General features: G+C 42.9%; 1 protein-coding gene across 1 annotated transcript in view; it reads right to left on the bottom strand.

The window, feature by feature from the left end:
* The window catches only part of GNAL (G protein subunit alpha L), a 325,131-nt gene extending 304,204 nt beyond the window's left edge, over positions 1-20,927 (bottom strand). The window contains exon 1 of the mRNA XM_005282663.5: positions 20,188-20,927. Within this exon, the coding sequence (XP_005282720.2) occupies positions 20,188-20,656 (469 nt within the window). The 5' untranslated portion in view covers positions 20,657-20,927. The remainder of the gene's footprint in view (positions 1-20,187) is intronic.
* Between the last annotated feature and the right edge of the window lie 1,131 nt (positions 20,928-22,058).

The following is a 22,058-nucleotide window of genomic DNA, read 5'->3' on the forward strand; positions in this document are numbered from 1 at the left end:
TCATTGTCCGGCTCCTCCGGGTAAGCGGCAGCGGGCACTCTGGGCCACTTGTTGTCCGCGTCCGGGGCATGGGCCGAGCCAGGTGCGGGATCTGCTCCGTGCTGTTCTGGAACCGGCGGGACATCCTTCCCCTATGTAGGCTTCCCCCTGAATGGGCTGTGGGTTTGGTCTTTTATACTGCTGGCCACGCCCCTGTCCTTCCGGCAAGGGAGGCGAGCCAGCCTAGGCTCTGCCCTCCAAGGGGCATGTAACACTCCCTCACTCACCCCAGAGGAGGGAGGCCTGTCCGCCTCACTACACAAACATACTAAAAATGTTTGAAAATATTCAACTATATAATTGCTTAAATAAATGTATATAGTTATAGAGCATCCTGCTAGATTGCAAAAAGATGTATGAAATTTAGTGTAAAGACTATTTATTTGTAAATCAACATGTTTTAATGATTATATCAACCACTGAGAATCCAATTTTCTTTAGGAAGTAACTGAAGTAAATGGAAAAGTTGATTAAAATTGATGATTTAGATCAAGGCTTTTCACTTGGTGATCTAAAACAAGCCACCCCATGTCACACACTTAAAATTACTGTAACCACCACATAATTCAAGCTGTCAAGATCTTGGGACACAGATCATGGATGAGATTTCACTCAATGGCTCTTTTAACCACTACACATTGCAAACATTTCAAAGTATGGCCATTATTCTCCATTCCATTATGACAAAATGTGGGGGCAAGAGAACTGAGGAATCACTTAACCATGGGGCCTAGTGGGGAAAAACAAAACAAAAACAAAAACCAAAAACACTGAACTGGGATTATTCCTAACTCTGCCAGACTGGCCTGCTAGTTGACCTTGGACAAATCACTTAATCTCTCTCTACCTCAGTTTCCCATCTGTAAAATAGAGATAATAATGTATGGTTCTTTGAAATTTACTACTGAAAAGAACTATATAAAAGTTAGGTCTGCTCATTATTGCCTAGCCACAATAGCACACCAACTGTAAATCTAGGTAAGAACTACAACTGCATAAATCGCCATTAACTCCTACTAACAAAGACTTCTGTTTAAAAAACAAAAAGAAACCCTAGGAAATAAAATGGTGAAAGACTTTATTAATACAGAATTACAGTTGTCTGGCGATAGCTCGTGCCCTTCCAGAACGTCAAGTTCCGCAACATTCAACACTATCCTGGTGCAACCTTAACTCTGCCTTCTTTGAATGATGTCCCAAAACACCCAAAGTCACAATATGTCTTTCCACGATAATGGATGGGCACTACCTGAACTTGCTGTACACGCTTGCTATGGGTATTGTCCAGAGTGACGTGGGGGGTGAGAGTAATCTGGATTTAATTATGGGTAGGGGAAAACATAGATTTAGGTGATATCCTACATGAGTCTACTCCCCTGACAGAATACCACATTTGTAAAATGTAACAACGACTTCATAATTTTTTACAACCCATTCATGCAGGATATCACCTAAATTGGGGTCCACAACACGGTACCCGCGGGCGCCAAGTGTGTTCTTACTACAAGTTCCGTAACTCAATGTAAAATCCTAGTGAGGAGAAGGCAGGTTAGTTTTCACACAAGTGAATACTACAACCTGCCCTGTCTTCACTAAGATTCTACATGGAGGTAGCTACCTTGCATTAAGAACACACCTTCCTCCCCCCCCCCCAATGAAGGCAAAGGCTGTATCAAAGATGAGGCAATTAGTGAGCTTGAACTGCCTCAACTGTACACATTATGCAAACAAAAGTCTCCAGTTTCCAGAGCTAGCAAGCTAGCACCTTTCAGGAATGCTAAATTCACTGAATGTAAACAGAACACAATGTTTTCCCCACAGTCAAAAGTTAAACATAGAAAGCAAGAACTAAACCAAGGAGTAATTAACACTCACTTCTCAAAATAAGAATTAGTACTCAAGCTTCCAATGGCCATGTGTGTTTTTCTGCAGTCCTTAGTGATGTTTCCCATTTGTGAAAACTTTTTCAAGGCCCATCACCACCTCCCTCCCTCAGTGGAGAAGGGCAATCCTGTAATGAAGAATCAGTGGATACAAGGAATAAACAGGATATATTTTTAAATAGTTTATGTCCTATTTGATAATGTGTGAATATCTGAGTTAAGAGATTTCAGTCAACTAGTACAGAATTATTTAACTGTTCAGTGCATCTTTGAAAAAAGTTCCTCTTTAGACATCTTTAAGATTAGAACCTAGCTCAGTAATCTGATTCTTTAACTTCTTATGCTTGAGCACCTTTAAAAACAAAAAGGTTTAAATAATTTAAGCTACATCAAATATAGAAACTTTTTTCCAAGACTGGTATGATAGATTTCTATGGTCTTCTTAGCAAGCCTATCAGCTTAGGCCTGGTCTACAGATTTTGTAGACGTATACCTATTTCAGTTAGCGGTGTGATATTTTACTATACGGATGTAATTCAAGTGGTACAACTTGTGTATTTAGACAAAGTTATACTGACAGAACTCCCTTTGTTAGACATCCTTGGTTCCAGCTATCAATGCAAGCTATAAAATGGGATATTCTCCCACAAGCCTATGCTCCATAGCACTTTGTTCCCAGTGACACCATATGGTTTGTGAAAGCTATTGTAGCATTTCCTTTTGCACCAACTCAGAAGTACCTGCTCCTGTAATTACTACACACCAACTGATTTAAAGTGGACTGCAGGTAATGAGAAGTTCTAAATCAAAGAAAAATAAGATGTTGTAATGGGACAGAAAAGTTAGTTATTATCATTCAGACCTTTCGTTATTTCTGTGCAAATCTCTGTGGACTCTCTTCTCTCAGATTAAGAGTGCCCTACTTCAGTATAATTTAAATTGGTTAAAAGTTACTGTGTAAATAAACCCTTTTATTGAAGGTAGGTGTTAAGTAGAGTAGGGGCACCAAAAGAAAAGGATGAAGAAAAGGAAGCCAATAGAACCATGAATTGGCTGGACAGTGAACTAGAAGGCAGTGTTAGGAAAGAGCAGGCTGGTAAAGGAGCAGGTGAAATCTACAGTTGTAGCACTCACAGAACTATTGCCATTTGACCTGAGAATGGCCTTAGCACACCAGAAGTAAAGTGTAACATGTCATAAGGGAAGTTATCTTGACAGCTTCATAATACAGAATGGACTGAACAATATTCAACTCCTATTCGAAAACAGTGAACAGCAGACTTTTATTAATTTTAATTTTTAAATTAAACCAAAAAGCTGTGCTAGAGAAGATTTTTTCAGAGAAAAGGAATAATGCAAAACAGCAACTACTGTTTCTAAGGTTTTTCATGGAGAAGGCGGGGGAAGTAATCAACAAGAAGTGGATCAAAAACTTACCTATTTCTGCTGCCCCTTCAGCTATGGTGAGTCAGATAAATTACAATCCACATCCATACCAGCCTCAATTTTAGTTTTGCAAAACAAAACTCAACTGATTAAATTTTAGATAAAAAATGGCTGCCTCAACCACTTTTCAGATTCACTTCCGCACACATTTTTTATTAATTATTTGGCTAACATATTCAATCAAAGGAAGATGGACAGTTCTACCTACACCAAAATTATTTCAGTTTGTAAGAATACTGGGGAACTACAATGGGGGATTTTCAAGCAACAAAGCAACAGTATGAACAATTAGTATCTGCAGAAATGTCAGCTACTTCTGCAAGTTATCTATAGAATAAGTAACCTTAGCAGGATTCAGTTTAAATAGACTGCACAAGCTCTGTGCGATTTCCTGCTCCATCACTCACCAGCTCGGAATGCATGGGCCATTCTTGGGCAGGAATCATTCAGCAACAGAGTGGCCTCCCCTAAAGCAGAGGGCTCATCCTTCTTGTCAGCGTCCTGGCAGGACCAGAATACCTTCCTGATGAAGCTGGCCATGCACCTGAACCAGGATCACTCAGGGGGAGCAAGAGAAAGGGACCTTTCCAGGAAATTGCCACATCGTATGGGAATCCATGTGTGGCTCTGGACCCCCAGGAATCATTTGGCTCTTGGCACACAAGACAACTTAAGTGCCCAGACAGGGGCTCGATCCCTGGCTTCTCAGATTAAGAGCCTGATACTCTACTGCAGGCCTGCACAACATGTGGCCCGGGGGCCACATGCGGCCCGCGTGGGCTCATTGTGCGGCCCGCGTGGGTTGAGTAGATGGGCTCACTGTGCGGCCCGCGGGTGGAGGGGGGGGGGTGAGTAGACAAGCGGCGGGTGAGGGAGGGGGGCTGAGTAGGTGAGCGAGCGGGCAGTGGCAGGGAATGAGTAGACGATCCGGGAGGGTGGAGGGCTGAGGAGGCGAGTGGGCAGGCAGCGGCGGGGGGTGAGTAGGCGAGCTGGGGCAAGGGAGCTGAGGAGGCGAGTGGTGAGTCGGTTGCTGACCTGTTCTACTGATCTGGTCTTGCTTCCATCCCCTCTCCCAGGGCCAGCTCCAGACACCAGCAAAACAAGCAGGTGCTTGGGGTGGCACATTTCTAGGGGCGGCATTCTGGCGCCGGCCATCATAGGTGCCGACTCCGGGGCATGGGAAAAAAGTGCCCTCGCTGCCCCAGCTCGCCTCCGCTCCGCCTCCACCTACTCCCCAGAGCGCGCCGCCACCGCTCCGCTTCTTCTCCCTCCCTACCAGGCTTGCTGCGTGCGAAACAGCTGTTTTGCGTAGCAAGGCTGGGAGGGAGGAGAAGCCAAGCGGCGGGGTGCTCGGGGGAGGCGGCGGAGGTGAGCTGGAGCGGGGAGTGGTTCCTCTACCCCCCCGTTACTTCCTGCACCCCCTCACCTTAGCTCACCTCCGCTCTGCCTACTCCCCTGAATACGCCGCTGCTCCGCTTCTCCCCCCTCCCTCCCAGGCTTGCCACGTGCGAAACCGCTATTTCGCGCAGCAAAGCTGGGAGGGAGGAGAAGCCGAGCAGCGGGCGCTCGGGGGAGGCGGTGGTGGTGGAGCGGAGGTGAGCTGGAGTGGGGAGCGGTTCTTCTAACCCCCCCATTACTTCCTGCGCCCCCCCCACCCTAGCTCACCTCTGCTCCGCCTGCTCCCCTGAACGCGCTGCTGCTCCACTTCTCCGCTCTCCCTCGCCTGAGAGGGATGGGGGAGAAGCGGAGCGGCGGCATGCCCGGGGGAGCAGGCGGAGTGGAGGTGAGCTAGGGCGGGACGTCACGGGGGGCCCGTAGGAAGCAATAGGGGCGAGAAATGCGGCACGCCAGGGGAGGAGGCGGTGCTGGGGATTTGGGGAAGGGGTTCGGAAGGGGTGGAGCTGGGGGCACGAAAAAGAAAGGGGAGGCGGCCAAAAAATTTTTTGCTTGGGGCAGCAAAAATCCTAGAGCTGGCCCTGCCCTCTCCAAGCGTTGCAGCTGTCCAGAGGTGCCTGCCTTCCACGCCTTCCTCATTCACACCTCATTCATTCAACAGGGCAATCGATTACAAAGTGGGGGGGAAGAGCTTATTCTACTTCTAGCAAAAAGAAGTTTTTCTTTTACCTTAATTATACTACCTTAGGGGCCGCTATAACATATTACTGAGGTTCAATACTGCTGTTTCGGTGGGGCGGCGCTGGGGAAGAGGGTTTAATTCCATGGAGCAGATGGCACGCGTGGGGGAGGGGGGGCGGCGCTGGGGAGGTTGTTTCCGTGGGGTGGGCGGTGCTGGGGGGGGGGTGTTGTGTTTCGGGGGGGGGGGGCTGGGTGGCGCTGGGGGCGGGGGTTGGTGGCGCTTGGGAGGTTTCAGCCCTCAGTTGTTTTCTTTGGAGTAATATGGCCCTTGCCGCTTTACGAGTGGTGCAGGCCTGCTCTACTGGCTGAGCTAGCAAGTGATCTTGTGTTGGAGCTGCAGATCCGATTAATGCAACAGTGATTTTAGGTTAAAGTTCAGGAGGGAAAATGAATGCAATGACATTTGAGGTGGGGGCCCAAATGCACTAGTACTGTATGGGGGTGTGACATTCCCCACAGTGCAATCTGGACAGTTTAACAGTGGTGTCCCTTCAACTCTCCAATTGGGGTGCCTTTTACACTGCTTCACTGTGAGAACAACCACTCCTGGTCTGTTTACACATAGTCTCTAGAATGCACAATCACCCCGAGCAGAATTATCTGAGTGTTTCTATCCAGCCATTCCTAAATTATATTGCACAGTGACACCAGCAAATTCCCAGTCCCAGACTTGTGCCCAGAAATGGGTGCCTTGTACCACCCAGCTCTGTCCTTCTGTGCAGTATAAACTCATAGGAAGTACATCATTTCACTAAGAGAAAATGATATGCACAAACCCTGTTATCTCAAATGGAGTTTCCAAATATTTCAATCCAACCACACACTGGTTAAGATAAAATAATAAAACAAGTTTATTAACATCTATCTTTCTGTAGTTTAAGTGATTACAAGTAATGAGGCATAAAAGTCAGAATTGGTACAAAGAAATAAAAGGTAAAATGCAAACTAATACCCAAGGATACGATTTTGTCACGGATTCTGTGATTTGAATGGCCCTCCATGATGGCTTCCGCTTCAGACCCCGCTGCCCACAGAGATGGGGCTGGAGGAGCGGTCAGTCCCCTCCCCACTGCAGCGGTGGAGCTCGAGCTGGCAGCTGCCCCTCTGCCTCTAGACAAGTCACAGGCTTCCATGAATTTTTGTTTATTTTCTGTGACCTGTCCATGACTTTTACTAAAAATAACCATGACAAAAATCTTACCCTTACTAATACTTAACTTACCAAGCTATGTGAACTGGAAGCAAAAAGTTCTCTCTCACCACATGCTCCCAGCAGTCTGGCTAAATATCTTCAGCCAGGACCATTCCCCCAGTTCAATGATGCTTCCTGTGTCTTTCAAATGTTGCTGATGCTGAGAATAGAGATGAGGGGAGAGAGGTGATTTACAGACTCTGTTCTCCCTTCTTATAGCATTTCTCATCTTTGAGAATCATCTCCAGCTGGGGTTCAGACGACAGTAAATCTGTTTGCCAAGATGTAAATTTCTCACTCACAGCTGCAGCAGCTGGGGGCTGTGGGGTACCCCTGCTACCTTCAGCTCTGGGGCTCCCCCGCTGCCCCTGGGGGCCCGGAGCTGCGGGGTACCCTGCCACACACAGCCCTGGGGGACAGCTGCACTGCGCGCTGCTCTGGCAGCCTCGGGTAGCTGGCCCTGGGAAATCGCCTGAACAGTGGCCGATGAGGCTGCCCCTGGGGACTGCCTGAGCAGCAGTCCTGGGAGCAGTGGGGGCCAGAGCAGGCTGCGCCCCCCCCCCCTCCCGGCAGCTGGTGCCGCGGGCTCCCCCCAACATTAAAGCAGGGTATTTATGGTATAAGTCATGGAGAGGTCACGGGCCATGATTTTTTGTTTCTTGCTCGTGACCTGTCCATGACTTTTACTAAAAATACCTGTGATTAAATAGTAGCCTTGCTCATTACTTGTACTCACTTAAAATCTCTTTGTACTTAATACACTTATTTTATTGTTTTATCTAATCCAGTGTGCTTAAATTGAAGTGTCTGAATACCTACTTGAGATAGTAAGATGATTAGTCCCTTAAAGGAATAACGGATTTAAAATATTTGTACTGTGCAGGAGAAGGCTGGGTAGTACAGTACATCATTTCTCGGGGGGGGGGGGGGAAATCTAGGACTGGGGGTGTGTTCGGATCACCCTGCAGTATAACCAAGGCTGGTGAGAGCCAGAGTGTAACCCAAGTATGGGTGGCAGGCTGCAGTTACACACAGACACTCAGGGTGACTTGCATGCTGGCAGGCTTCTGTGAAATTTACAAGTTGCTCTTGCTGTTGATAATGCCTTAAAAAGACATGGAACTCTAGTTAATAGGCTCAAAAAGGCAGTTCCTTTCATCTGGAATGCATCCTTTTGCATCAGAATTTCAAAGCAAACTGAAGGCAGTCATATCCTGCAATGTACCTGACAGACTCTATGGATCAGAATCTCTTTTTGCCAACGATATAGTGTTTGAGTCATTTGTCAAGGCTCAGATGTCACACAATTTTAGCAACCATGAAAATATTTTGTGTATTTTGAGTTCACCCATAATTTTGATTCGTACATGATAAGGGAAACACTGCCATCGCATGGTGCAACAGCAAGGGGGGAACTCAGTCATTGCTTCTCATGTCCAGTGTGGCATTATGTACACGTGTAGTGCCATTAATGTCAGTGTCTGTGGAAAGATCAGACTATTCAGAAAAGTTTAAGACAAACATTGCATGCGCTTCTCCGAAGACCAACTTGGGCAGCTCAATGGTTTGTACTACAATAAGGACAAACTCAAATTTAAAGAGCAAATCTGGAATCATCTCCTGGTTCTAGCAAAATAATAATGCATTCCCATACCCATAAAAAAAAAAAAAAAAAAAAAAAGGCCCAAGATTCTCTCCCCTCAGCCTCCAACCTCCTAGCTGTGGGACTGGGCAAAATTCTGTGATTTAGATTGTTTTAGGCTTGTTTCAAAAATAAAGCTTTAACTTTTGATTCTCAATATCTGTCATTAAATAAACTGTCTGAATCCTATCTTAGTTTCCCACAACTGTGAAAATTAAAACGAATACAATAAATATTTAAAACCCATGATTTTGGGCTACTGAGGAAATTAAAAATTTTAAAAGTGTTTACAAATAAGTCTATATTATCCATTAAAATTCTAAAAAAATAAAAATTCTGCCAAGATTAAAAACAAGTAATGCCCACATTTCACTGGATCTGATCCAACAAGCTCCGCACAAATCACTGAAAATTTCCAGTTTTAGCCAATAAGAGTATCTACTAAAACCAATATTTTGGCACTATTTCCTTTTAGAGTTAGTGCATTGTACCACTTAATTTTATGTTATGAAGTCAATCCATGACTTTGTGAGACACATTACAATAGTAATGTAATAGCGACAGCCACAGCTAATGAGCATGAATACTGCACACATTTTATGTCCAAGTACTTCGGTCGTTCAGTTTGCTGACTGAATACCTCAACAATTAGATACTTCTACAAACGTGAAATTTTCCTCAAAAAATTCATTTTCCAATGTACCTGTACTAAATACATTATATTCTGTGATGCCCAAAAGTTCCAGATCTACAAAGTACATATGAATGAACAAGTTATTCCTTTGTCTACATATTCTCAGTGTGTCCTGTCTTCCCTATGGAGGTCTTTTAGGTTGCAAGTTCTTCAGGGAAGGGAAACTGTTTTTTATAATACCATGGATTTCTTTGAGGAAATATTGTTCCACCTCTGCCTCACTAACCCATCATTGTTACTTCCAACCTTTGAGTTAAAAAATAATCAGTCACTATGATATATTTTGGGATCTTGGAGGACATACCCTTTAACAAATCATAAAACACATCTTTTTCCTCATTTGGCTTTTTTTGTTGGTGTATAGCACTGTATGACAGAGTTTTGGGGGGGGAAAAATCTAGTCTGAAAATGAGCTCTGATAATGCTTTCTTTGACTGATTCCCACTCAGTCAGTATGCTTGCTCTGCTTCATCTGACATTAGGATTGCTACGCCACCTTCATGTCTACCATCCCCATTCCTGGAGCAGATGATGTGGGCAGTGACCATAACCCTCATTAATCTGAAGATGAAGTTAAAGAGGATGAAGAAGGTTAAAAGAAGACAGACTGTAGACCGTGCACAACTAAAAGATCCAAATACAACAAGGATGCAACATGACTTCTATGACAAGTTAATATAGACACCATCAGAAAAGAGAAAGAGGGTAAACTAGAGAAACATTACACTGAAGAACAGAGAAAGCAGTCAAATCCATCAACATGACACTCAGAAGCCTGAACTGACCAGCACAAGACTGAAATGGACACTATATACCTGAGGGTGCAGGTAGAGAATGAAGGGGAAAAAAAGAAGAAGAAAAAAAAAAAAAGAAAACCCTGCCATTTGTCTTGTGTAATTCCAAGCACATCACAAGGATGTAAACAATAATAATAGCCAAGGGTATCCCATTTTTAAAATGGGACAAGAAATAGCAAGCCCATAACAGGTTCAATGTTTCCAGTCAGACACTTACAACAGCATATGCTTGCATTTTGTAGCACAAATGTCCAACATTTGGGGGGGAAAAAAATCAACTTCACTCATCACTGATTGTGTGTAGTGGATTTTTGAAGCTTGAAGCCTCTGACACGTAGGAATGTGATATTCTAGAACACTTTTGAAGTCTAGTCAGTCAGCACTCCTGTTGCAAAAATCTATTTTACATTGCAAGTATCTTAATGCCACACATCTGATATTCACTGATCTTCCTTAAAGAAATCTACATCATAAAGCTACTGCATTCTATCTCCAAATTCCATTGAAGCCTATTCTAAACTCACTTCTAAGGTCACAGAAAGACTGGGTCTCCATAACTGGAGAGGTTATGTTGCAGCAGAGTTGTTTAACACCGTGTGCAAAATTCACCCCACAATGTATTACAGACTTCATTCTTCCTACTGGAAAAACCTTATTATCCTATCAAAATGTGTCAGAAATGAGATATGGAATATATTACATATATTACCAAAGATTTTCTCTTTGACGGTTACAATAGAAACGCTATGCAGAGAGAATCATGTTCTGATTTATTGTTACTGCAAATATTCTCAAGCTTGTTGCTTATCTCTACTGTGTGTACTAAACCATACCATGAATGGAATGTTTTCCTTCCTCAGTTTTAAGAGGCCAGTTGGACAATGATCTTGAATTTGTTTCTCAGAAACACATTTCCTTCTTAGGCCAGGTCTACACTAACCCCCTAATTCGAACTAAGGTACGGAACTTCAGCTACGTGAATAACGTAGCTGAAGTTCGAAGTACCTTAGTTCGAACTTACCTTGGTCCACACTCGGCAGGCAGGCTCCCCCGTCGACTCCGCGGTACTCCTCTCGCCGAGCTGGAGTACCGCAGTCGACGGCGAGCTCTTTCGGGTTCGACTTTCGCGTCTAGTCTGGACGCGATAAGTCGAACCCAGAAGTTCGATCGCTCGCCGCCGAACTACCGGGTAAGTGTAGCCAAGGCCTTAGAGAGACACTATCAACTCAACCATCCCCAAACATTTGTTTGAAAGTTTCACATCTGCTATAAAATTTCAACACCCAATATAACTAGAATTGAAAGAAGTTACCAAAACACGCCCTATTCCCCCCCCAATTTGTTTACTTTGTGTATTTAAATGTTATGTATAAACCAGTGTCACTATTCCCATGTCTAAATTATAAAACATCAACCAGATAAGAGAAAAAGCCTTATAATTAAAAAATAAAAAACAAAATCAAAAGACAGGTTATTTAGAGTGCTCTGGCCATAACTGGAACTTTTAGTGAATTTAAAAACATTTATGTTGATCGTCTCCTTTAACTACACCTCAAAATGACTATCAAACATTTACACTGGAAGATATTTCCTAATGTCATGCCTTGATGTTATTACATTCCAAGACTGGGTCTTGTCTTTTGATGGTTTGTACACAAAGACTAAACATCATACAGGCAGACACAAAAAATGCTGAGAACAGAAATACAGAAATTTCTTTAATACTGCCTATCAGTTCTGATCCCACTCTTTGAAGCCTCATACAAACAGTGAATTATCTCTGCTTAGACAATCTGCTTAATGCAGTTTATTAAGAAAAAAAGTAAAGTATCTTAAATCCCTGACCTTGTAACTTTACAGTCTTATGTGCAGAAGCGTCATAAAAAGGATTTTAACATATACATGTGCAATATTAAAAGAATATTAATCACTGCTGATCAACTTGCTTTGCAATGATATTCTTACAGATATTCTCATCCTTCACTCCCTTGTTTTCAACTGAGAAAATATAAGAACGAAGTATAAGCTATGGCAGATGGTAAATATTAGATTGTCTCAAATAATTGTTCTACAAAGGCCAAATTCATTCCTGATCTAGAGCAACTGAGGGAAATAAGTGGATTTACACCAGAACTAAATTTAGCCTCAACTTCCTACTTCCCTTCCCCACCCTGTGGGGCTTTTTTGGGGTGGGGTGGGGGATGAAGGCTAAGCCTCTTATTGTCTTAAGAAAATTTTATTCTAACAATTTCCTTTGGGCACTAAGGTAAGATGTTCAATCTCATAATGCTGCAACAAACAATTACAGGTCATGAGACAGAAAACAAGCTTGTGACTGACAGAGACATTCTGTCTGTGGAATTAAAGATATACTGCCTGGTATTACTGTTCCATCAAATGAATTATTTCAGCATTTCTATCTACAACATTTAAAAAAAAAACAATTCAAAGTTGAAAATTTTATTTACTGTAAAGGAGGATTATTACACAATGCAAAAAGGGATTATTGTTTGCTTTATTTTAAAAAAATGTTAATGAAGTACATTCTCTACTTGATATAGAACCCTGTATGGTCAGAGAAGGAGATTGAGATTTTAGAATTTTAGTCCTGACCCTGTCATCATCTGCAGTGTGATCTTGGTTAAGAAGCATCTGTTCTGTGTCTCAGTTTACTCATGTTTAAAATGGAGTCAATATGTATAGAGCATGAAAAATACATTCATCCTGTGTAAAGTGACAATTTCTTCAGCTGTTTGTTTCCTTTTAAAGAATACTTATTTCTTTATAGGTGGAAATCAAGCTTTCTAAACGTTAAATGATGCAATGCTAACTTCAGCTGACTACAGACAGCTCAAGTGCCTCTGCTCAGGACTTCAGCATCAACAGAAGGAAGTTAGCAAAACTGGTGAGTCTCATTGCTGCTACTCAGAACCTAGGGACCAAGTAGAGCTGCTGAAGAGAATCATGTCATTCTGCTGCTTGGGAAAGCAATGATCAGCAGCAGAGGCAAACAAATAGACTATTCACAGGCATATACCACCAAAATAAGGTTGAAGGAAAGACTGAGAAAAGATATCCTATACCATTGCAGTCAGGAGGTTCAGGGAAGAAAATTATTCCTTCCTTACACCACCCACATGATGCATCGAGTTGTTCAAGTTTATCAGGCACCTAATCATTAGAGGCTGATAAGAAGGAACCGTGGAAAGCACTCTAATAAAAATTTCAGCACTTCCTCTTTCCCACAAGCTGGCCCGGGTTCTGAGTTTCTCATCAGAGAATTGCCCTGAAAGCTTATTTTACTTATCTTTCATATCAATTTAAGTCTAGAAGTTGTATGATAAATTTCTGTAAAGTCCCCTCAAAAATGTGGGGCAGTTTAATTTATGAAGTATGATGCTAGAATGAAAAAGGCACTATGGAGTATTATAAACATTACAATTACTGTATTTGGACACATCTAAAAGGAAAAATATATGCATGATTGAAATACCACATGAGGGCCTCTATTAGACAGCGGAAAGTTTTAAAACATACCTTAAAAAAAAAAAAAAAAAAAAAAAAAAGCCCTCTTCTCCTGAATCATTCTTCTATAACATGTAAGCCTGATGTAAATTTAAATCCCAGAACACCCCCTTAAATATGTTAAATCCACTTTACAGTCCGAGCTAATGAAAACTATATAAAAAGCAATACAATAGTGCATCAGATTTTCATGCTAACTTATCAATTCTACCAAATGTCTATTTTGACATTTTTAGGAAATTACTATACAGAAGTCTGAATCCATAGCATACTCTGATGATTGTAGGGTCTGTCTCTTCAGAGCAGATACACATTCTCCAAAACTTACTGCTCCCTTCCACATTCATTAAGAGTGGAGAAGACTTAAAAAAAATTTTTTAAAGAAAAGCAGGCAAAAAAAAAGTTTGAAATAGGTTAATAATTAGGCAAGGGTTGAGTACAAGTAATCAGTGGCCAAAAGCAAAAGAGAAACTAACAATGGTTAGATCAAGTATCAGTTTCAGCAGCTTGCACGTGATTTTAGTTTCTTTTTAATTAATTTGTGCACCTATCACTGTCCTGAGCACACTGCTTATTGGCTTTTTTTTTTTTTTTTAATCCTTAATGTGCGTCTTCCAGGTAGGTTGTAAGCTCTTCCCTCTTCTCCTGTGTTTGTATCGCACTTAGCATAAGATCGTAAAGCACAGCATTTGGTAAGATGTCAGAATGACATGAAAGATTTGGTTGTTTTAAGAGCCATTTGCTTTAATATGATGGTAAAATACATAACAGACCTTTAACTCAGAGACTTAAGAAATTCTGTTCCTGACACTTGTACGTTCAGGTCTATATTATAATTGCCTACATACAATGGGTCCTGAATCTATCAGCACAAAACAATAAGATCATTAGTCTAGTAACAACAGTCAGTTCTCTGCCAACAAGAATGTGTGATTGATATTCCACAGAATGTCAGATATGATGCTCCAATTAATTCAGTTACAGCACATGCTATCACTTTCTAGTAGTACAGAAGTTTATTACAAGCACAACAATACAGTCAGAGAGGTTTTTAAGCAGGCATGTACTAGAGGGGCCAACTTCTGGCTTAACAATAAGAGTCCGCACCTATATTTGCGCTGAAGAAGAGGGTGGACAATTACAGACTTTAAAAATATCTTTTTTTTTTATTTAAAAAAAGATCTATTTAATTTCAGGTTTTCTCTTTAAAAAAATGCTGCATCTATAACCCCCATCCAAATTTTAATGAGTTAAAGAGTGCTGCTTTTTTAATTATGTACAGAATCAAGGGGTCTGAGGTTAACTCAAGATTTATAAAGATAGCACAATGTCAGGTACCGCATTAAATAAATATCTATATTATTTTCAGTCTTTACAACTGAATCAATACTGGTATTTACAATTTTTTTCCAAATGTAAGTGCTTTCAGTTTCTGTTGTGCAGAAAAGCTTTTTCCTTAATTACTTGGTTTCAGTTTAGCTAACAAGTGCAAAAAGAACATTTTCTTCATTTGGATTAGTTTCCTTCAAAGTTGAGGAACGAATTCAGAGTTGAAAAACCAGGAAAGCTTGTTTTTGCTCTTCCAATATATGAATAAAAACTGGGTGGGAGATGATGACAGTTACTAGTCAGTTAGCTGGGGTCTGATTCCTTCCTGACCCTGAACATGGCAATTTTCTCTCAGATCAGATGGGCAGAGACCTCAGGGTTTCCGCCTTTCTCTGCAGCATGGGGCCTGGGTCACTTCCTGGTCTGAACTAGAATGAGGGCTTGTCTATACAGATGCTACATACATGGATGGGAGGATTCTCTGGTTACAGTTGCCAACCCTCCAGGATTGTCCTGGAGTCTCCAGGAATTAAAGATTTTTTCCACCCCCCTGAGCAATGTAGTTATATCAACCTAATTTTATAGTGTAGACTAGGCCAAAGTGGTGGATCCTCTGCAACTTGAAGTCTTTAAATCAAGATTTGAGGACTTCAGTAACTTAGCCAGAGGTTATGGGTGGGTGAGGTTCTGTGGTCTGCAACGTGCAGGAGGTCAGACCAGATGATCACGATGGTCCCTTGCGGCCCTTGAGTCTATGAGTAGAGCCCTGCATGGATGCAAACACTGTATCCACACCTGATCCACGAACACTGTCTGTGGATATCCATGGATATAGAGCAGATATCTACAGATTTGCATCTATCTATGAGTCTATGAGATTTTAAAAAGGTATTTAGGTGCCCAAAAATACAGATTGGATGCAAACGCTCATTGATTTTGCTGAGAGTTAGGCAGCTAAGCTATTTAAGCATTTCTGAAAACCCCACAAGGCATCTATCTGTATCTTTGGGCACGTAAATACCTTTGAAAACCTGGCCCATGGTGACCAGAAACAATCCATCAATTCAATACCTATGTCAATACTATTGCTTAATCAGTTTTAAACACAAAATGTGTTTTGATCAACTTTGTTTTCTTGTGTATCCAGCACGTTTATGGTAGTTTTATGTAAATAAAAAAAATCCAATGTTAAAATGCTGCTTCTGTACATTTTTAATTGGATGGAAATTGGAATTCAAACACGGCTTGACAAACATCCATAAAAATCATTGCCTAGTAAATAAGCGATGCACCATTCATCATTTTTTAAAAAAGTAAAAACTGATAATCTGAATAAATCTATGTAAAGCTATATAATTGTTTTAATAAATGTGTATAGATATAATGTATTCTCCTGGAAAGTAAAAAGTATCACCATCTTTATTGTAAAGGCTATATTTGGTTGTAAATCAGCATGTATTAATCCTTATGCCAACCAAACAGAATGAACTTACTTTAGAAAAACAGCTAGAAAGTACAAACGCAAAACAAGATTAAAAGCAATAATTTAAATCAATGTTTCCAGCTTGATTAAAAAAAAAAAAAAAAACTGTGATTTAAATCAATCCACTTTAGCAAAAAAACGACAAGAGGTGTAATTACAACTGTTATTTTAGTGCAACTTTATGTGTCAATAACCCCTTAGAACAATGATGTGGGTGAGAACTCACAGCCTTCAATTCTCCATTAATGAAGTAGAAATGGAGAGCAAAAGAGATTCTGTGACTAAATAACTCAATAAACATGCACAAATGACTAATGGTACATAAAAGAATCAAATTTAAAGTTCTATTTATAAGTTACTTTATTCAGTTACCAATCATAACATTCCCAATTTAAAATAAAATTGACATCACATAACGTGTCTGAAATTTTATATAAGACATCTTCAGAGAGTCAAAGTTTAAGGGCAGAATGAACCACCAGATAATCAAATCTGATCTCAGGTACATTGCAGGCCACTAAACCTTGCACAGCCATCCCTGCAGTAAGCCCAGCAATCAGAATTAGATCAAAGTATTATAAACCCCAGGAGACAAGCTATTATGTGCCACAGGCAAAGAACAAGAGGAACTGAGGTGTACCAATGCATGAGCCCTCCACAATGGCAGGACATTAATTTGGAGAGCTATGCCCAGATGATCCTACCCCTATCCCACAATCCCCAACACAGTTTCAGAATTATACATTACAGTTTAAACTATTAAAAATGCTGATGAGTTTATCTACTGAAAGGCTCAAGGTGGCCATGATTTTTTCCACATGATAAAAATGTTAAAGAAAAAAAAAATCCACCAACACATACAAGCTTTGCAATTAGAAAAAAAAAAAAAGTTAAACATACATATTTAAGACTTTCAGCAGTCATAATTTACATATCTAATGACAGAAGTCTCTGACTGGTTTCAGTTAATTTCTTCTATGTTAAGGATTTTTGCATACAATAGGGCTGCATGCCTCTAGTGCAAAATGTACATAGAAAAAAATAAATGTTTATGTATTGTTTTGAATATGTGAAGAGCTATATAAAACAAAGTTTTATTTATTTTATTCAAGTTTAGTTTGGCAAGCAACTTTTCTTTCTCACACCTTTTTTCAATTTTTGAATGACAGTGACCCCTTAAAAAGTAATTAATTTAAACCCTGATCTTGCAGCTGGTTCCAGCCCCGTGATCCCTTGCATTTACATGGAGGAACAAGGGGGTCACATGTGTGGACCTCATTAAAGGACCCAGGATTTAATGTTAAAATGAGATCCCGAGTGCATTTGTTCAGAATTATCAAAAAACAAAAACAAAAAAAAACCACCTTGCTATTATCTCTAAGGGGCTTAAACAATTTTCAGACTTTTTTTAAAAAACAATACATGATTACTATAAATGAAAGAATAGGGGAATATATTTCTCTATTTTGTTTGTTTCCCATGTGTATCTGACAGAACTTTGTATCTAGCTACTGTTAGGGTTTCTCTTGCTTAGGCCATTTCCTTTTCACACAGCAGAAGAGAGTATTTTTTTAAATAGGAAAAGGTGAATGTAAAAGCAAGTATCTTGGTGACGGGACATCAGGGGCAGGAAAAATATATAGTTATTTTAAAGTAGGCAATATTTCAAGTTGATAGTGTCCTTTTATAAAGAAGGATTTTCTATCCACACAACAATATACAAGGAAAGAAGTTACGATGTATCAGACAGAGCTTGAACAATTTACTTTATATATCTGAAAAAATGAACTGCAAAGAGGAGAAATAGTGTTTTGCCAGTTACTGTTTCTCTGATATACAGAGACTTTTTAGAAAGCTGATTTTTTTCAGTTATTAATTTAGACATATAAGCTCCTCTCACTTATTCTTTGCTGCAGAACCTGAGCAGCGATAGCAACACAAGGCTCCTGCAGCTTTACCTGTCCCAAATGAGCAATGAAACAATGCCAATTTTTTAGGCCCAGATCCTAAAAGACTTACATACATGCTAAACTTTACATGCTGCAAGTAGTCTCCTTGACTACAGTGGGGCATCACAGTGCATAAAATTAAGCACATACTTAAAATCTTTGCTGGATTGGGGCCTATGACAGCAACATACCATCCCCCCTTCCCTAATTTGAGAACAGGAAGAGCTGCAGATTAGACTGCAATTACTATTGAGGTTTTTGAAGTGCTGAGCTAATATTTTTAGTATAGGTAGCAGCTTAGTGGGTGGGGGAAGAGAAAAAAAAATTGTATCCTTCTTGAAGAGCTTTGTGTCTCTCTGGTCTACTATTTTAATGCCTCCACATTAAAAGACCACACACTAACTCCATTTATTTGCCAGCAACCTTTTGTTCAAACAATGGCTCTTTAGAGGCAGGCCACTGTTCAGGGACAACTGCTTCTTCTGTCCACATTGGTATCAACCACACTGTTTTACAGATCAGAAAAAAAATAATAAATAAATCATCAATGTATCTTAATAGGATATAAATTTTAAAGCTTAAGCATTGAAGTTGAACTGGTAAAGCGTGTGGTAGGGGCCACTTTTATTTTTATAGAGAGTATTGTATTCCAAACAGTAGGAATTTCCCCCTATAATTACCAGCTGTGCTATATATTACAAACTTCCAGACAATAATCAAGTCTGTCGTTTATTTTTAGAATTTGAGTGATACTGTTCTGGTAAACAGGAATTACACCTTAACATAAGGAAGTATCTTGGAGACTGCCATATTACATTGTTTTGTTCCCCCCCGCCCCCTAAAGTCAAATGAAGGAATGAGTTAAAGTACAGCTGTATAAATAAATATACCTATCCACACTCTAGATGCATTACAGAGATCCAAGCCAACACACAAGACAACACATATTTGTACTTCCCTACCCCAACCCCCCCCCCCCAAAAAGGTATTTCAACACTAACATAAATTAGTGGTCATGCTCAGGAGGCACCCAAACCCCTTCCCTTAGACCATTTAAAAAAAACCCACACATAAAAACCCTGCAGTCTGACTATTCCATTTCCTGCAGGAAATTAGATTGTATTAGATACACTTACAGTATAAAAACCACAGGGGTATTAGCTGCGATTAAGCCTCTAGAGAAGACTATTAACTAATATCTGTAAAGAGCAAATGGCAAACTGCACATAGTATTTCCGAAAAAACAAGTTACATTGCAGGGTTGTATTTTTGTTTGGTTTTGGGTCCCCCCCCTCCTTGAAAATAGGTAAGTGAACCACTATCCTTGGAACAAGTATATGCTAAAGAATATACATACCCATGCCGAATTACTTTCCCTCATACGCCCTAGACCTTCCCTAAAATAACCAGCCCATTATTTCCTAGCATTACAGCAGTATGCTCATTACGAGCTACAAGCCCGTACTACCACTTCCTATTAAGCCATCAGTGGTTCCACACAAGTAGCAAAGAGGAGGCTCTTTGACAGATCACATTCTTTATTCAAAAGCCATTTTCATCTTCCATGCATCTGATTTTCGAATTCCTGAGATGCCAGCACAAGCGCCGTTTACTTTTCGGCTAGACAACACAGACACACACACCGCATACCACGCACACCTCCTCCTCCTCCTCCCAGCTGAAAATGAAGCCTGCTCGTTCCAATCTCCACATCACTTCTGCTTTGCTGCCTGGGTGGAGCAGCTCGCCTTTTATAGGGCTAGTTACAAATCAAATTCTCCATTGCAAAACCATTTCAAGACCCTGGGAGGTGGACACAGGGGAAGAAAAGGTGGAAACCTGGCTGGGGGAGAGAGAGGGCCAGCAACCTGGGGGAGGGGGAAAGGAGAAAGAAGGCGGGAGACAGAGGGAGAAGCAGAGCTGTAGAGAGGAGAAGAAAGGGGGAGAGGAGGAGAAGGACGAGACAAAGGAGGGACTACGGGGGACGCCAGAAGGGCTGGCTGGGAGCCCGGCTGGGCACCTGCCGGCCGAGGGCTGGGCGGGGGCGGCCCGACTCCCCCTTGCACACGTACCCAGCAGCAGCAGCCTGTGCGTTTGCTTGTACTCCCGCTTCTGCTCCTTCAGCGCCCGGTCGATGCTCTTGCTGACTTTCCTCGCCTCCTTCTCCGCCTCCCGCTCCTCCAGGCGCAGCTTCTCCCAGGGTCTCTGCAGCGCGGCCGGCTGAGACGGCTGCCGGGGCTGTTTGCCGCCGGGCTTGGGCAGCGGCTGCCGCTCCGGGGCCGCCCCGTTGCCGCCTCCGTTCTGCAGCAGCAGCGGCGGCGGCGGCCCGTCCGCCTCTCCCCCGGGCTTGTCTGCAGGGTGGAGCGAGCCCCCGGCCCCCGGCTGCCCGCAGCAGCTGCCTCCCCGCGGGGCTCCGAGCGGCTGCGGCGGGGGGGCCGTGTGCTCTGCGGGCTGCTCGGGCTCCGAGGCGGCGCTGGAGATGGAGCCGCCTCCGCCGGGGTCCCCAAAGAGCCGCGGGCGCAGACTGTAGCAGAGCCCCATGGCTCGGTGTCCCTCCCGGGGACAGGCTCTAGCGCGGCGGGGCTGGCCTCAGCGCTCGCCGCTGGCCCTGCGCTGCCGGGGTCCGGCCGGGGAGGGGGCGGCGGGGAGCCCCTCACGGCCCCGTCGGGCCATCTTGCATTTTCCTCTCCGACTCCAGGCGGCTCCTCGGCTCAGATCACCTGACACGGAGCTGCCACAGCCGCCGCGTCCACCTTACCGTAAATACCCCAGCGTAAGCCCACCGCGCAGGCACAGAGCGGCGGGGAGGGGAGGCCCTCGGCCCACACTGACAGGCTCACAGCCATCCCCTCCCACAGAGCCTGACAGCTATCCCCTCGCACGTCACAGCCCCCACCGGCTCCCCACACACATTGCCCGCTCCTCCGCGCCCAGAGCCGTCCTCTCAGACCCCCCCCCCAACTATGTTATCGCACATCCCTTCCCTCACACACACAGCCCCCCCCACTCCCCCTCGCCCCCTTCCCTTACCCGGACAGACACACCCTCTGTAAACATCTTCCTCAGACTTATCCCCCTTCCTCCTTTATACACTCACCCCCACCACATCCCTTACACCCAGACACCCCCCGTAAACTTCCTCTCCTTTATACCCTCACCCCTTCCCTTACACCCAGACACCCCCCGTAAACTTCCTCTCCTTTATACCCTCACCCCTTCCCTTACACCCAGACACCCTCCGTAAACTTCCTCTCCTTTATACCCTCACCCCTTCCCTTACACCCAGACACCCTCTGTAAACGTCCTCTCCTTCTTCCTTTATAGGATCAGCCTTCACCCCTTTCCGTACACCCAGACACCCTCCACAAACGTCCTCTCCTTCCTCCTTTATACACTCACCCCCACCCCTTCCCTTAAACCCAGACACCCTCCATAAACTTTCTCTCCTTCCTTCTTTATACACGCACCCCTCACCCCTTCCCGTACACCCAGACACCCTCCGTAAACGTCCTCTCCTTCCTCCTCTATACATGCACCCCTAACCCCTTCCCATACACCCAGACACCCTCCGTCAACTTCCTCTCATTCCTTCTTTATACACTCACCCCTCATCCCTTCCCATACACCCAGACACCCTCTGTAAACTTCCTCCTCAGACTTATCCCCCTTCCTCCTTTATATACGCACCCCTCACCACTTCTCTTACCCAGACACGCTCTATAAACTTCCTCCTCAGACTAATCCCCCTTCCTCCTTTATACATGCACCCCACATCCCTTCCCGTAAACCCAGACACCCTCCGTAAACATCCTCTCCTTCCTCCTTTATAGACTCACCCCTCATCCCTTCCCGTACACCCAGACACCCTCCGTAAACTTCCTCTCCTTCCTCCTTTATACACGCACCCCTCACCACTTCCCTTACACCAGACACTTTCTGTAAA

Source organism: Chrysemys picta, chromosome 2 (assembly GCF_011386835.1).
Source record: "Chrysemys picta bellii isolate R12L10 chromosome 2, ASM1138683v2, whole genome shotgun sequence".
NCBI classification, from domain to species: Eukaryota; Metazoa; Chordata; order Testudines; family Emydidae; genus Chrysemys; species Chrysemys picta.